At 32.9% G+C, this 14,145-nt stretch overlaps 2 protein-coding genes and 1 long non-coding RNA gene across 7 annotated transcripts; 2 read left to right on the top strand and 1 right to left on the bottom strand.

The window, feature by feature from the left end:
* Positions 1-1,065: 1,065 nt before the first annotated feature.
* On the bottom strand, positions 1,066-4,195 carry LOC118063184 (very-long-chain (3R)-3-hydroxyacyl-CoA dehydratase PASTICCINO 2). Its single transcript, XM_035077143.2, has 9 exons — positions 3,940-4,195; positions 3,742-3,853; positions 3,600-3,618; positions 3,411-3,499; positions 3,266-3,319; positions 2,360-2,430; positions 2,192-2,273; positions 1,542-1,638; positions 1,066-1,440 (listed from the first exon to the last, which is right to left on the bottom strand). Exons 1-9 carry the CDS (start codon positions 4,008-4,010, stop codon positions 1,370-1,372), a joined length of 666 nt encoding a protein of 221 aa, XP_034933034.1. The 5' UTR covers positions 4,011-4,195; the 3' UTR covers positions 1,066-1,369.
* A 3,989-nt stretch (positions 4,196-8,184) lies between these two features.
* LOC118063182 (MADS-box protein JOINTLESS) lies at positions 8,185-14,145 on the top strand. 5 transcript variants are annotated; one of them, XM_035077142.2, is made up of 9 exons: positions 8,195-8,566; positions 8,782-8,969; positions 11,239-11,317; positions 11,913-11,977; positions 12,049-12,148; positions 12,254-12,295; positions 12,806-12,847; positions 12,985-13,139; positions 13,871-14,145. In XM_035077142.2, the coding sequence occupies exons 2-9, from the start codon at positions 8,788-8,790 to the stop codon at positions 13,887-13,889; spliced, it is 684 nt and encodes a 227-aa protein (XP_034933033.1). In that variant the 5' UTR covers positions 8,195-8,566; positions 8,782-8,787; the 3' UTR covers positions 13,890-14,145. The 5 variants fall into 5 exon arrangements, with proteins under 5 accessions (XP_073266579.1, XP_034933033.1, XP_034933031.1 ...); XM_035077140.2 differs by having other exon boundaries at positions 8,754-8,969; XM_035077141.2 differs by having other exon boundaries at positions 8,195-8,636.
* On the top strand, positions 8,976-9,497 carry LOC140955794 (uncharacterized). The gene is made up of 2 exons (XR_012170354.1): positions 8,976-9,351; positions 9,405-9,497. It is a non-coding gene; the product is annotated as an uncharacterized lncRNA (long non-coding RNA).

Here is a 14,145-nt window from a genome sequence, read left to right as displayed (position 1 = left end):
GGATTTTTTTTTTTTTAAGTTTTAAAAACAATTAATTAATTCCCTGTCTATTTCATATCCTTTTTTTAAGAAAAAAAATTGTTTAAGAAAAGGAAAAGGTAAGAAATATATGCTACGAAAAGATTGATGAGAGAAAGAAGATGTTTAATAAATTAACACTAGTTAATTAATTTTTAAAATAAAAAAGATTATTTAATTCTTTTTGTTATGGGAGGATGATCTACCACCAAGATAATGCGGTCTTCTTTTTAAGATTTTCCATTTTTTCTTCATTATTAATATAGTAGCCACTTATATATATATATCATCGACAAATTATATTATATAGATTTTTCAGCAACAAATTAACCTATTTACTGCTCCAATGCTATATACCATTATTTAGACGGTGTATTTTACTAATTGCCATAAACAATATAAAATATGATATTTAAATAAAATTTCTAACCCGGATATTAAAATAATTCCAAAATCAATCCCTCTTTACGAATTTTGTAATTTAATTTACATGCTTATAATTTATATCAATTAATTAAGACTTTCACATCACTTATTATTTTCTACATTTAAAGGTCCTTTCCTCCGTGGCCATGGTGGCCTTTCTTCACACCTCATTATCAAATATTCAGTGTCAACATTTAATAATTATGAACCTTACTGGCTTTCGTGTTTTAATTCGTCAATTATTGATTCATCGCCAGACCCTTGTCCCCATGATTCATTTAGGATATGATTGTTGCGAGGAATGGATGGAAGAGATAAAATGGAGGTGTAGAAGCGTGATTATAATTGCCTTTTAAAATGATTTATGGTGATAAAAATATTAGAATAATATTTTTTATTTTTTAAAATTAACCCATTAAAACAATCTAATATCATAAAAAAAAAAAAATCAACGGACCTCCATTTGAGCTGCAAAGTATAAGGACATAAAAGTTACTGTGTATGTAATCAGTTTAGACGATAAGAAGGGAGAATAACGAGTCAATCCATCCAATTAAGAGCAATGAGATCACCAAAAACGGTGATGATGGAAGGGAGGAATTTGAAGATGCAAGTGCGGAAGGATCAGAATAAAATGAATTCCCCCTCCATCCTCCCACCATCTCTTTAACCATGTTCACAGCTGACCATCCTGAAACAATGGCGAGGGAAATTTGCAGCAAGAGTTTTGGGAAAGTAGAGAGCAGTTTTCTTATAATTCTAAATAACCTTCCATGTAATTCTTGCCGGAGACAAACATTCTAGAGAAAGAAAGGGAAAAAAGGACAAAAAAACAAAGTTCCCAATAGAACTCCAAACTGAACTGACATAGTACTGGTAAATCACAGGCATAATGATGGACCATTTTGCAGCCATGCTACAATTTCTACTCCCTTTTTGATTTAGAGAGAGCTTTCTTTCTCTGCCCAAGCATATAGCTGTACAAGTGAGGACTGCCTGCAACAAACCATGGCGTCCAGTAAGTTAATTATCAACAATGGTAAAATGACAAGACAAAGCCAACACTTTGGGGAAAATCTGCTATGCTAGGTTCTTGCCTGGGATGTAAATTCCAAGCACAAGAATTGCAGCATAGAAGTTGTCAAAAGAAAAGTTCCATTTGTTGGGCATCCTTAAACAATACTTTTCAGATCCCTGCAAAAACAGAGCGAGTCATATTTCAGATAAATACTTCTGTTAACAATCTCTACTGTTTATGAAAAACTATTAATGACAGGGGGTTCATGTGTAAGATACGAAGCACACAAAACTTAACATGGTAAATTCACAATATGACAACAAACACTTTGTAAATTTTCATGAGCCACGCCTTGTTTCTTTCTTTTGTTTGCTCACATATCCATGAAAAAATTAGATAAAGGTGTGCAATTCTGCACCCTCAGAAACTACAACATCTGTTGAAAAGAGATTGTGGTAAGATTAGTAAGTAACAAATAATCATATGGTTGCTGCCAAAAATTATAAAATATGATCTATCTTTGATTAAGTGGTTTGCCATGCCTCCCACCACGTCAATTACCTTCCATCAAACTTTCAATATACTTCTAAGGAACAGGACAATCCTAAACTTAATACATCTTCTACAAACCTAAACAAGGCATTTTTGTGAACATGACTGGTGAATATTCCCAACACATATACGGATCTACAACAATTTGCATAAGATCATTGAATAACAAAAGGGTACCTTAATGTATGGCAAGGCGAAATATACTAGACCAACCTCGCTGCTGATACCAGTTGGATACAACAGCAAAAAGGTGCTGTACCTGAACAGCAAAGTTGGATATCAATGAAATAGCCATGTATAACTCAACCACTTCCAACTGATGAGTACAGATCCAAGTTATTATACCTGAGCCACATGAGCCATGAAGGTGCAAAACCAAGTACCTCCTTCACGCCAAAGAAAGAATACCGAATGATCTGCACAGTCAAGAATGAAAAAAACTTTTAAATTGGCCTATGGGGATTTGAATTTCTTTTCCATACCAGTCACTAAGAGAATACAAAACATCAGGCAAAAAGTATCTTGCAATTATAGCATATGCCATGAAAAAGGTTGGAATTCAAGTACAAGAAACTTGCGTTGAAGCAAAAGATCTTAATATCTTGTTTTTCCTGCCTAAATATTCTTGGCAATGATTTATGTATTTTAATAGGGCTTCTGTTAGCATCTTGGGTTTTCCTTTTCTGCATTCAAGTCAAGTTTCAAGCAAATATGTTATGTAGAACCATTTGATGGAGGAAAACATATACAAAGAGAACCAATCTCTGAAAACCCAATACTTTTAACAGTATCCATACCCTATCTTGAACATCTAACTAGGCTACTACATAGAGGAACCAAAGCTATTACTGGATCGGGAAACCTAATTCAATAGGAGAGGGAATACTACTCATAACAAAAACCATATAAAACATGAAATAAATGGTTGGCTTCTGCTAAATAGGAAGCCCCTAATTAAGTAAGATTACTGAAACCTTTATTCTACATCGATTTGGGAGATTGGACGTTGCAAAATTGAGACCTAGTGGGAGAACTAATACATGGTGAGAACAAAAAGAAAAGGAATATATATCAAGTGATCAGTTTCTCCACTTGATCACTGTAATTTTCTCATATACATGGTGCTCGTCCTGTTCACGACCAATTGCCACAGATTCGTTCTGATCTACATTTCTAATAGCTTAATTTTTTAAATCAAACAATCAAAATCATAGAACTGATGACACAAGTCAGTTTCGACATGATACTTGCCTCTGTGATTGACCAGCTAATGACCAAAGAAGTAACAAGAAAGTGGGACCGAATCTGCAAATTACTCGAAACATAAGCATTTTCAGTTCAAAATTCTTCCCATTTACATCAATATTGGTAGTTTAAAAGGAAGAATAATTCCAACCTCAGGGAAACTATATAAGATGACCCATGTTAGATACAGTCTTGAACCAATCTGGGGCAGTGTTGCTGTTATTGGAGACCTCACCAACCCTTCATCATTGCACAAAACCAAACAAATTTTGAAAACACCAAGAAAATAATAATAACAAACAAAAAGGAAAGAAATTTGAGAAGGAGAAAATGTATCCACCTACTAGACCATGAAGAATCTACGCTCCAGAAAGAAATTGAAACCAGCCCAGAAAAGAAAGGGTGCAAATTTAGACACTTCAATGGAGGGGGGAAAAAAACGAAGTGAAGTGAAGTTGCATGCAGTTTCAGTGATGGAATACCTCCAAAACAGCAGCAGTTTGAGCGAGCTGAAGAGGCTTCTCGACAGCATTGTAGACATGTTCATGGCCCGAATCTTTTAACGTTTTCACAGCAAGAAACAACACCTGAGACCTGAAACAAGAACATCGTAGTTCTTTTTACTGTCTACTTCATTAACAAGATCTAAGGGAAGAGTTGTGGCAAAATATGAAACTTGCCAGCCTAGGAAGACAGCCCAGTTATAGACCGTCAGGTATAAGCGCCTGAGGAGTGACAAAATACTCGCCATTAATGACAAACAAGGCTAGCCAGAGATTTGGAGCTGTAACTACGAAGAGGGCCGAAACTAGATCAGGGGATAATAAATAAATATAACAGAGGCTGGCTACTGAAATTGAAGGGATGCAGGTGGGTTTGTTGAGCTACTCAACCAATTTCAAGAAATTATAAATGCATTCCCAAAACTTTTGGGTTTGTTCGTGATAATCAAAGTTATTAAGCTACTTTTGTATTGCGTTTCGTGGGGTGAACAAATATTGATTTTTTTATTTAATTTTTTTATATATATTAACATCATGTATTAATATAAAAAATATTTTTTTAAAAAATTATTTTAATTTTTTTAAAATAAAAAAATATTTTAAAAAATAATTACTGTCACATTCTCAAATATTAAACATGCCTCCAACATGATTTGAGAATAGTGAGTTTAGTAGTGTAATTCAATATATTTTTTTATTTAAAAATATATTAAAATAATTTTTTTATTTTTCAATATTAATATATCAGAATAATATAAAAATAAATTAAAATTTTATAGAAAGTCATGCAACCCAAGCCCAAACAAGATCTAAATCAACTTGAAACCAATACAACTTGATCCTATTAAAGTTAAATAAATTAGTAGATTAATTCTGACTCAATTAACATAATTAAAATTTGATTTAATTTTAAAATATATATATTATTTTATTTATAAAAAAACCTTAAAATAATATCATTTTATATTTTTACCCAGCTGGGACCGGGGCTGGATCATGGCCGGAAGTGCCTAGTAACTTGGTTAGTAACAGCGCAAGGAACATTATTGACTTTGTTGAGTATTAATTATGTGCTTCGTGTTTTCTGTTGTACTTATAAAAAAGTCGGTGGACACCCAACGTGGTGGTTTATCTGAGCTTTTAGAGCCATGACTTCGATGCTGCCACGAATTTAATGCACAATTGGGATGATTATTAATTTTTGCTAACATTTTCATTTGCAATTTAATGTCTGTTTAATCTTAAAGGTAGGCTACGGTTGTGACGGTGGATGTAGCTGTAGAAACACGTGTTTGATTAGAAGCTCCACCGTGGATAAGAAGCTCCAAGCCTCCAGGGCTTCTTGAGTTAATTGAACAGTTGTGGGTGTGTTTCAGTCTCGAAAATACCAGAAGCCCACAACACTCATTCCCTCAAACGGGCCTTAGAATTGTGGATCTGTTTGATTCACGGTTGTAAAACAACAGGGCAAGTTGGGAATCATGAATTAAAACATCAATCATTTAAAATATAATATTAAATTAATATGTTTTAGGTATTTTTTCTATAATTTTGATGTATTTTTATTAAATTTTTAAAAAATAATGTATTTTTAATTTAAAATATTTTTTAAAAAAAATAGCATGCGCTATAATATCAATACCAAGCACTGGGGTTGTGAATTTATTTTTTCTGCTTTTTTCTTCTTTTTGTGAATTTGATAAATATACTAGCTTAAACTTGGGATTTTAATTGGCTGTTTTAGTTTTTCATTCCCATTTCTCTCTTCATTAATTTTAAAGTGCTTGATGGATTTTCAAATTTAATTTAAGTTTGTTTTGGAAAAGAATTTAGGTATTGTTTAGAAACATGGTGCAAACCACGTTTTTCAAAAAAAAACAATAGAATTATTTTTATATATATATATTGAATTATTTTAATGTGCTGATCTAAAAAATAATTTTAAAAAATATTATTTTAATGCATTTGGATACTTTGCTATAGGTTAAATAAAAACTCAACAACTAAATTATAAAAATACAAGCGTGGTTTTGTTTGCTTGTTATAAATTTTTTGAAATAAAGATTAAAAACTTGCCCAATATACTTGACTAGGTTAATTGACCATCATACATGTTAATAAATGGGGGAAAAAAAACAGTGCTTAGTGGGCAAAGAGTGAACTAGTGATCATGTTTAAATAATGATATGGTTTAGAAAAAGATAAAAAAAAAATGAAGAAACATGGATGAATCTTTTAAACCATGGTTAATCATTCAAATCCGCAACCCCTTGAACCTTAGACCCAAGTTTAATAAATAAGCTTGGTTCCTAGCCAATTTAATGTTAGGGGATGAAATTGTAAAAAAACTAAATTTTAAAAAGTTACAAAAAAAAAAATATCATAGCAAGAAAGAATAAGGATTGGAGCACACATGAAAACAATTAGAGGATGACATTGTAAGAAAAACTTCAATTCTAAAAATTATCCTAGACAAAACTAATAGAAATTAAAAGAATAAGGACAAGATATGCTCGATAAAAAAATTGAAAGATGTTGAAGTTGAAAAAACAATAAATATTAAATAATGAAACTGAAAAAATAATAACTTATAAAAAGGAAATTATAAAAAAGCGTGTTGAAGTGAAAAAAGAACTGCAATAAAATAAGAAAAGTGAGGATCAAATCACATGGACAAGAAAAATGAGGAAGGATGAAATCATAAAAAAACTTCAATTCATAAAATTATACAAAACAAGTAAATAATAGTCAAAAGAATAATGATCAAATTTGATAGATAAAAACATAAAAAATGATGGAATCAAACAAAAAAAAATAATTCTATAAACCATTTCAAATAAAAAATAGTAATTAAAATAACGTTGATCAAATATGAACAAAAAACAAATCAAAGGGTTGATTTGAATTTTTGAATTATCATGCGTGAAAACTGACGTGGAGAGAGATAAAAAAAAAAAAGAAAAAAGAAAAGTTCACCAATGTCAAATCAGAGCTCAAAAAGCTATACCTATCGGCATGAGAGAGAGGGCTGTTGAGATGAACCTAACCACACCAACAAAGTTCACTGTTAACCGCTAGAAGCTGCTGGACATGTCACTTGAACATGATTGAGTCCATGGTACGTTGCTGGCCTGAAATTTTTTTATATATTTTTGTTTATTAAAAGATAAAATTGACTTTAAGAAAACATATATATAAACCAAATTGAAAAGACAAAATATCTTGGATGATAATTTATCTTTTTTTCGTTTTTGTTTTTAAGGGGTATAATCGTTATCGCACCACTCAAATAAGAATAAAAGGACAAAAATATACCTAGATTGAGGTCTAATATTTTTTTTTCTTTTTAAGGGGTGGCTCAATAATTCCACTATGCTAAAAAATAAAAAAATTTAGTTATTTTCGGTCAATTTTATAATGACTAATAAACCAAGTGCAAAGACTGCATTACCTTTAAAGGCATGTTTATTGATTTTCCTATAAATGCAAAAACATCATTACTCTATAGCGATGAATAGTAAATTGATTTTACTGCCATGGTGTTTTTGTCTTTTGTATGTAAGTGTTTAAGAATGTGATACTTTCTATTTGTTTTCAAGTGAATGTGGTAATTTCTATTTGTTTTCATGTTTCACTTTAAAAACATTAAATTAAGAGTTTATTTATCGTGCATAAAATGTTTTTTCATAAGATAATTGACATGTAAAATGTTTTTACGAAAAGTATTTTACATGTAAATTATTTTTTATTATCTCACTTGAAAAATATTTTGGTGTAAAATACTTTACATATAAATATTTTTTGTAGCGATTATGATGGTGGTTGTGATGAAAAAGGTGATGGTAGCCGTGACATGGTGATGATGGTAAAGGAGATGGTGAAGGTTATTGTGAAGGAGGAGGTGATGTTAGGTGATGGTGAAGGGGTTGGTGGTGGCTATAAGATGACAATAGTTGCGGAATAAGTGATAGTGAGATGAATGCGGTAGTTAAAGTAGTTTGATGATATTAGAAGTGAATTACTATTTATAAAATATTTTATATAAATTTACAAGTTGAAAATATTTTTCATCCAATGAACTAAGTTGTTAGTTGATTGTAAAATATTTTATATTGATTAACTTTTTTGTAAAATATTTTACGGAAAACAAATATTTTTTAGAAAAAAAATATAAAAATATTTGGAAATTTTTTTTATGTAAAATATCTGACTTGAAATAATCGGTCCTTAATATTTTTAAATATATTTTTAATAATTTTAATATATATTATTTAAAATATTTTATAACATAAATAATACATATTTAAGTTGTTTTGTTATGTTATATCTTTGTCGAAAAAAAAAAAAAATCGATATCTCGCGGTACTTGACTATCGCTTTTAAAACCGAGAAATGCATATTTGAGGAAATTTTTCTCTGCATGCGAAGACAAAAACTGGACTGGCCTTCGTATGATGACCCAGGCTTACGTTACCTCTGGCAGCAACTTGATTAATACTAAATTCCAAAGCCAAAGAAAAGAGAAGAGAGGCACAGACACAGGCCACACCCTGCTTCACTATTTTAAGATTTTCCTGTCTTCTCACTCTTCCCGTTGTTATTGGTTGCTTTCTACTTTCTCTGAAGTTTCTCCCTCAACAAAGAACAAAACAAGGCAGCACCAAAACCAACAACTACAAGCAAGTACTTCTACTGCTACTACTAATTAATAACTAGAGCAGTGCTTGTCAATTGACAGTTTGACACAGCACAGCCAAGCCAACCCAAACCCATCTCTGTTACTACTTTCCTTGACCTGTAACTGGTGGGTGTTTCCTTTTCTCCTTCCTTTCTTTGGATCTGAAAAAGAATTCTCTAACTAGGGTTTGCCACAGGTTCCTCTCTAAATTTAGCAAAATGCCGCATGTTTTACTCCACTCATGAGTGTATTGGTTTTCTTTATGTAGCACTAACCCAGTTCTTCTCTTTGTATGTTGGTTTATTCTCTGTAGCTACCCTTTTCTTTTCTTGTTTTCTTAGCTTAAAATGGCAAGAGAGAGGATTCAGATAAAAAAGATCGATAACGCCACCGCTAGGCAAGTCACGTTTTCAAAACGAAGAAGAGGGCTTTTCAAGAAAGCTGAGGAGCTTTCAGTTCTCTGTGATGCTGATGTTGCTGTCATCATCTTCTCCTCCACTGGCAAGCTCTTTGAGTTCTCCAGCTCAAGGTCTTTCTCTCTCCTGTGTCGTCTCTGGTTGGATTAAAATTTCTTTGTGTGACCTGATATAACTGTTGCTAGAGATCGGAGAGTTTGATGTTCTGATCTTCGAAAAGGGAGGATTTCTAGGCTATTTTTGTCTCTTTGTTTTAGTGTTATAAGGTGCGAAAACATCAAAACAAGATAGGGTGGTGTTGGAGTTAGAAATTGTGGTTATTAGTTTTCTAGATTTGTGCGAAAACTTTAACCATTTTTCTGTCTTGTTTTGCTAATCTAACCAATACCAACACACATGCATGCATACATGATGATACTAATCATCACATGTATAATGAAATGGTGCACCGCGATTAAGGATGCCCTTTAAGGAATACAAACTTGAGTTTCTATGGTCGATTTGTCAATGATCGTTAAACATGTGCAAAATAGCCGAAGCTATGATAGAATATGGAAGAAGACAGCAACCTCATGGCTCAACTTGTAAGCTGTATTGATTTTACATGGAAGGAGACAAAACCAAGGAAGTTAGCTAAAGAGTTCAGATTTTTCTTTCTTTCTTTTTGTAGACTAGCCTCTTGGATCTTATAATAATCTTGCAGCCCCTCTTGCTAATTTCTTTTTTATCATCCAACTGACTTGGGAAAATGGCAATTACGTAGGACATTTCCTTAACTTGATGACAAATGCATAGAACATGTTGCTATTCTTACTATAATATTTATACCACAAAGACTGCTGTTTTGTGTTGGAGCACTGGTTTACAAGCCTCATCAGCTGTATTTAATATGGTTTTGATTGGTGCTGTATAGGAAGCCACATGGAGAAATATTTTGTGCGCCACCCTACCAAACATTTAGAGAAATTTATTGGAGTTGGAACTAGAAACATAGGTTTAGAGTTTGTAGAAAACCCCTAAAATTTTTTCTAATTGATGATGATGATGATGATTATAAGAACATGTCTGAAAAGTAAGTTAGATAGCCTTATATATATATATATATATATTTGTTCTAGACCTAAATTCTTTTCTTTATAAGAACTATAACTCCTAGACTAGTTATTGGAAAACTAAAATAAAAATATTTGATAACTAATGGAAAACAGGTTTTGTGCCAAACTGCATTTCTTAACAAGACAGGTGCATTCCCATGTGCATATCCGCTTGAATGTTGCCTATGCCATAGTCTTCTAAGACAACATTTTTTAATACATTGTTATAACGATTAGCCATTTGCAAATACATTGATTGTGATTAATTTTTTAATACTTAAGACATTTCTATGTTTTTGTGGTTTGATACTTTCATGGATACTTGCATGGAACTTCTATATCTTGTTATTTGGCGGAGAAGACACGGCATGTGAACAAATGATTTGTAGTATAAACTCAGTCACGCATACTAGGTTTGAGAGGAAAAGTCAACAAACTACCTTTGTGATATTGTAGGAAAAACACTGTAATTAAATTAGAAGTTGAAAAACAAAGGATGAATAGCATGATTGGGACAAAAATGTAAGAAGTTAAAGCTACGGCTGTACTCTGTAAGGTCAAACACAACATCAAAGCCATGAAAAACGCTGTGCAAGCCTGGACATGGTTGAATGTCATGCCTTGGAAACAAGTGGTAAAAAAGGGAAGAAATGATTGGTGAAGGCCATGGTAAAATTTACCATGACAATTTACTGTTAGTAAGAAATAGAGGCTGATCTTTCCAATATTTTGGATATAATAAAGAATTAAAGGGTGATTCGCTTGAATTCAAGAGCAAGACAATGCTTAAAAAATTGAATTATGGAATTTGTTGGCAATGAAAATCTATGATAGAAATATAATTTCACTGTGATGTTTGACATTGCAAAAATAATTTAGTTACATTGGATTTACTCTCCCATGAAGTTTTCAAGTACTTGTCACTATGCGCATTTGCAACAATACGTATCTTGATTTTAATTTTCAACCACTGAGTGGGAAGAAAACTTGATTTAAATCTTTCAAGATTCACTAGAAGATTGAAAAACAAAGTTTCTTTGTTGTATTTACTTGGGAAATCATAGCTTTTGATCAAATTAGAGTGAGTTTGGAGTTTCATTGTAATGCTGTCTCTATAATTTTCTTGGAAAACCAAATCAGGCAAAGGGCTGCATTCCTGAGTCAATTTCACTATAACATTGAATCTTAATCTTGCTTGATTCTTAAAATAACTAGCAAAGATCAGTTAAACTTTCAAACTTCCAGGCCATCTTAGGAAATGACTTTACTGTGCTTTTGTTTTTTCAAGCATGAAGAAAATACTGGAAAGGCATAATTTGCACTCGAAGAATCTTGAGAAGCTGGAGCAACCATCTCTTGAGTTGCAGGTTGGTCTTTTGTTCTTTGCACTCGATTTGTTATTAGATTTTTATATTAATGATTTGGTGGAGAGTGTTTAAGACAGTGCAAAGATTTGAAATATGGGATGATGTATAGAGTATGTTCCCCCCTTGATGACATGAATAAAACCCCCTGATTAATTGACAACTATGAAGTCTTTTACTGTTTGAACTCGCATGTTTACAATGCCTGGCCTCCAAAAACATAGACGAAGCTAAACTGTTCTTAATTTAATATAAGATGGCTGGCAATTGAAAATGAAAACCTTGGAATTCTGTAATTGAGTTCCCAGAGTTTCTTATTGTTGAAAATGTCTAGGGGAGAAAGTAGGAAGGAACTCATGTTAAATGAGAGGAAGTTGACCTATAGACTTGGACTTGAATACAATACTCTGAACACATATATTTATGTTAGTCTAGGATAATTCATCAAGTCCTTCCCATGTTCTCATTTTCTAGCGCATTTAATCTGTTGCTTCCTGACTTCTTTTACATTAGCTGTGGATTATATAAATCATGTAGCTCTATCTTCCTTCATTTAAAACCTTTGCTTGCTAATAGAGTGATAATGTTTGTATCATAGCTGGTAGAGGACAGCACCTGCTCCAGGTTGAGTAAGGAAGTTGCGGAGAAAAGCCATCAGCTGAGGTATGTCTGAGGTAGTTAGCTTCTAGCAGCTCTATGCCTTGTTTCTATTTGTTAAACCCAATGTAAAACAGGCAAATGAGAGGGGAAGATCTGCGAGGATTAAATATAGATGAATTGCTGCAGCTAGAGAAGTCTCTTGAGGCTGGATTGAGCTGTGTGATAGAGAAGAAGGTCCACAAACACTTTGTTCTGTAAATTGTGGTTTGATTATAGACTCGCATCACTTAATTATAATGACCACTGACCATCTTCGTTCCCCCCCCCCCCTGATTTCAGGGTGAGAAGATTATGAACGAGATCACTGATCTTCAAAGAAAGGTCAGCTTCTGTGCTTGCTAATGTTTTTGACTTGATTCCTTTGCAGACATTAACTGGATGGGACCATCCCATTGTTGTGCATGCATTAGAGATTTCTACATTCAATTTTGTCTGAGAAAGGCGTGCTTAATTTTGAGCATCTATGTGTTCCTTCCAGTGATCATATTTTATAGGTTAGATGTAGAATTTAATGCGTTGGATGATAGTATTCAAGTATTCATCAGTAAAGTTTTGCATGTTTTTGATATATGGTAACATACATTTCAGATTGACCCTTGAAATGTCCTTACCACTTGTTGTAAAACCGGTATCAAATCATTATGCTATTTTAGAGAGAGAGAAATGATGGTGGATATAGAAGGAATTCGACTTTTCCATGATTTTTATGGAGAAGAGTAGGATGGACTGTGAACAAATAAGATAATTTCAATGCGTATAGTTTACGTTTCTTCTTGCCTTTCATAGTACTCTTTCCCCTCTGATATTGCTTTGAAATTGATGAAAATGTAGGGAATGCAATTGATGGAAGAGAATGAGAGACTCAAACAGCAAGTAGATCCCTTCCTCCCATGCGTGCTGTGTATGCACACAATACACATATACGTGTCGTGCTCTATTTATTATTTTTGGCAGTGATATATTGATTTTTCTAACCTTTTGCTTATACAACTGAAAATGTTCAACTGAAGGTGGTGGAGATAACTAATGGCCGAAAGCAAGTTACAGCTGATTCAGAGAATGTTGGTTACGAGGAAGGGCAGTCATCAGAGTCTGTAACCAATGTCTGCAACTCAAATGGCCCCCTACATGATTATGAAAGCTCTGATACATCCCTCAAGTTGGGGTTAGTTCAGTACATACAAAGAGGATTTTATACTTCTGTGTGTTTTGTCTGCTGTTACTTGAGTAAAAAAAATAGCTAAATTATTTTTCCCCGTGAAAATTGATGCTAACTGGCTTGTATATTGCATGAAAGGTTTAAAATGTCTGTCAAAACTTTCATCTTTCTTTACAGCTAGAATTCCCCCTGCCGTAATTATGATTTGCTTGGGAATGCAAAGTAAATTTTATTTCGGCAATCATTGTTTGCATGATATAATTGCAGTTTTAGCTAGTAACGAGTAGGCAATTAATTGAATCATGGAAATGGAGTTCTGTTGATACTATTATTTAAATACAAATGGTTTGGAAAATCACTCGAGTAATGTCTGGTTACTGTTATAGTATTTTTGTACTTCTTGTTTTAAAAGTACATTCCAAAACTATCCCAGAAACATGTTTATTTTATGTTCCTGTCTCTTCTCTCCAATCAAACATGTTTATGTACTATTGTCTTCGTTTCTATCTCGAGATGGTAACTATACGCTATATAGTTTGTTTTCCTTTTCCTTTGCTTTAAACTCAAGTCCATATAAGGAGCATGAAAAGCTGCTTATTGTTAATTTTTGTTTTTCATGAACTGCTATAATTCCTTCAAAATAGGGTTTGAATTAGTGACATTTATTTGGAGGAAGTGGTATCTATGAACTTGTTGAGGTTTGCATGAATAAACTAATGTATTCTTCTCCCCCGTAGGTTGCCATTTTCAAACTGAATGGGAGATCGCAGGGAGATTTGTTCACCAGCAAATGCGGACACAAATAATTGCTTGTATATATAAATAGAACAGGAACATAACTCTGGTACATAGTACTTATGTACCTTGGACAAGCGCAGGGAAACATTTCTCTTTCCTTTACCGGATGCTACTCATGGAGTTTCTCTTATTGTGTGCACAAGGGTTTGCAGCCCATCTTTGTTGCATAAGGAAGAAGAACAGAAAAAAACCAAATGCGCCTATTGTTTTTGCA

Source organism: Populus alba, chromosome 7 (assembly GCF_005239225.2).
Source record: "Populus alba chromosome 7, ASM523922v2, whole genome shotgun sequence".
Taxonomy (NCBI): Eukaryota; Viridiplantae; Streptophyta; class Magnoliopsida; order Malpighiales; family Salicaceae; genus Populus; species Populus alba.
This window is presented reverse-complemented; position numbering and strand designations above follow the sequence as displayed.

What these genes read in the sequence shown, in the direction of transcription:
- LOC118063184 (XM_035077143.2), bottom strand. Translation starts at nt 4,010, where the DNA reads ATGGCGAGTATTTTGTCACTCCTCAGGCGCTTATACCTGACGGTCTAT. An exon ending in TGGGCTGTCTTCCTAGGCTG is followed by an intron (nt 3,854 to 3,939) that starts GCAAGTTTCATA and finishes TTCTTGTTTCAG; the next exon opens with GTCTCAGGTGTTGTTTCTTG. An exon ending in TTAGCTGGTCAATCACAGAG is followed by an intron (nt 2,431 to 3,265) that starts GCAAGTATCATG and finishes TTGACTGTGCAG; the next exon opens with ATCATTCGGTATTCTTTCTT.
- LOC118063182 (XM_035077142.2), top strand. Translation starts at nt 8,788, where the DNA reads ATGGCAAGAGAGAGGATTCAGATAAAAAAGATCGATAACGCCACCGCT. An exon ending in TTTGAGTTCTCCAGCTCAAG is followed by an intron (nt 8,970 to 11,238) that starts GTCTTTCTCTCT and finishes TGTTTTTTCAAG; the next exon opens with CATGAAGAAAATACTGGAAA. An exon ending in ATGAGAGACTCAAACAGCAA is followed by an intron (nt 12,848 to 12,984) that starts GTAGATCCCTTC and finishes GTTCAACTGAAG; the next exon opens with GTGGTGGAGATAACTAATGG.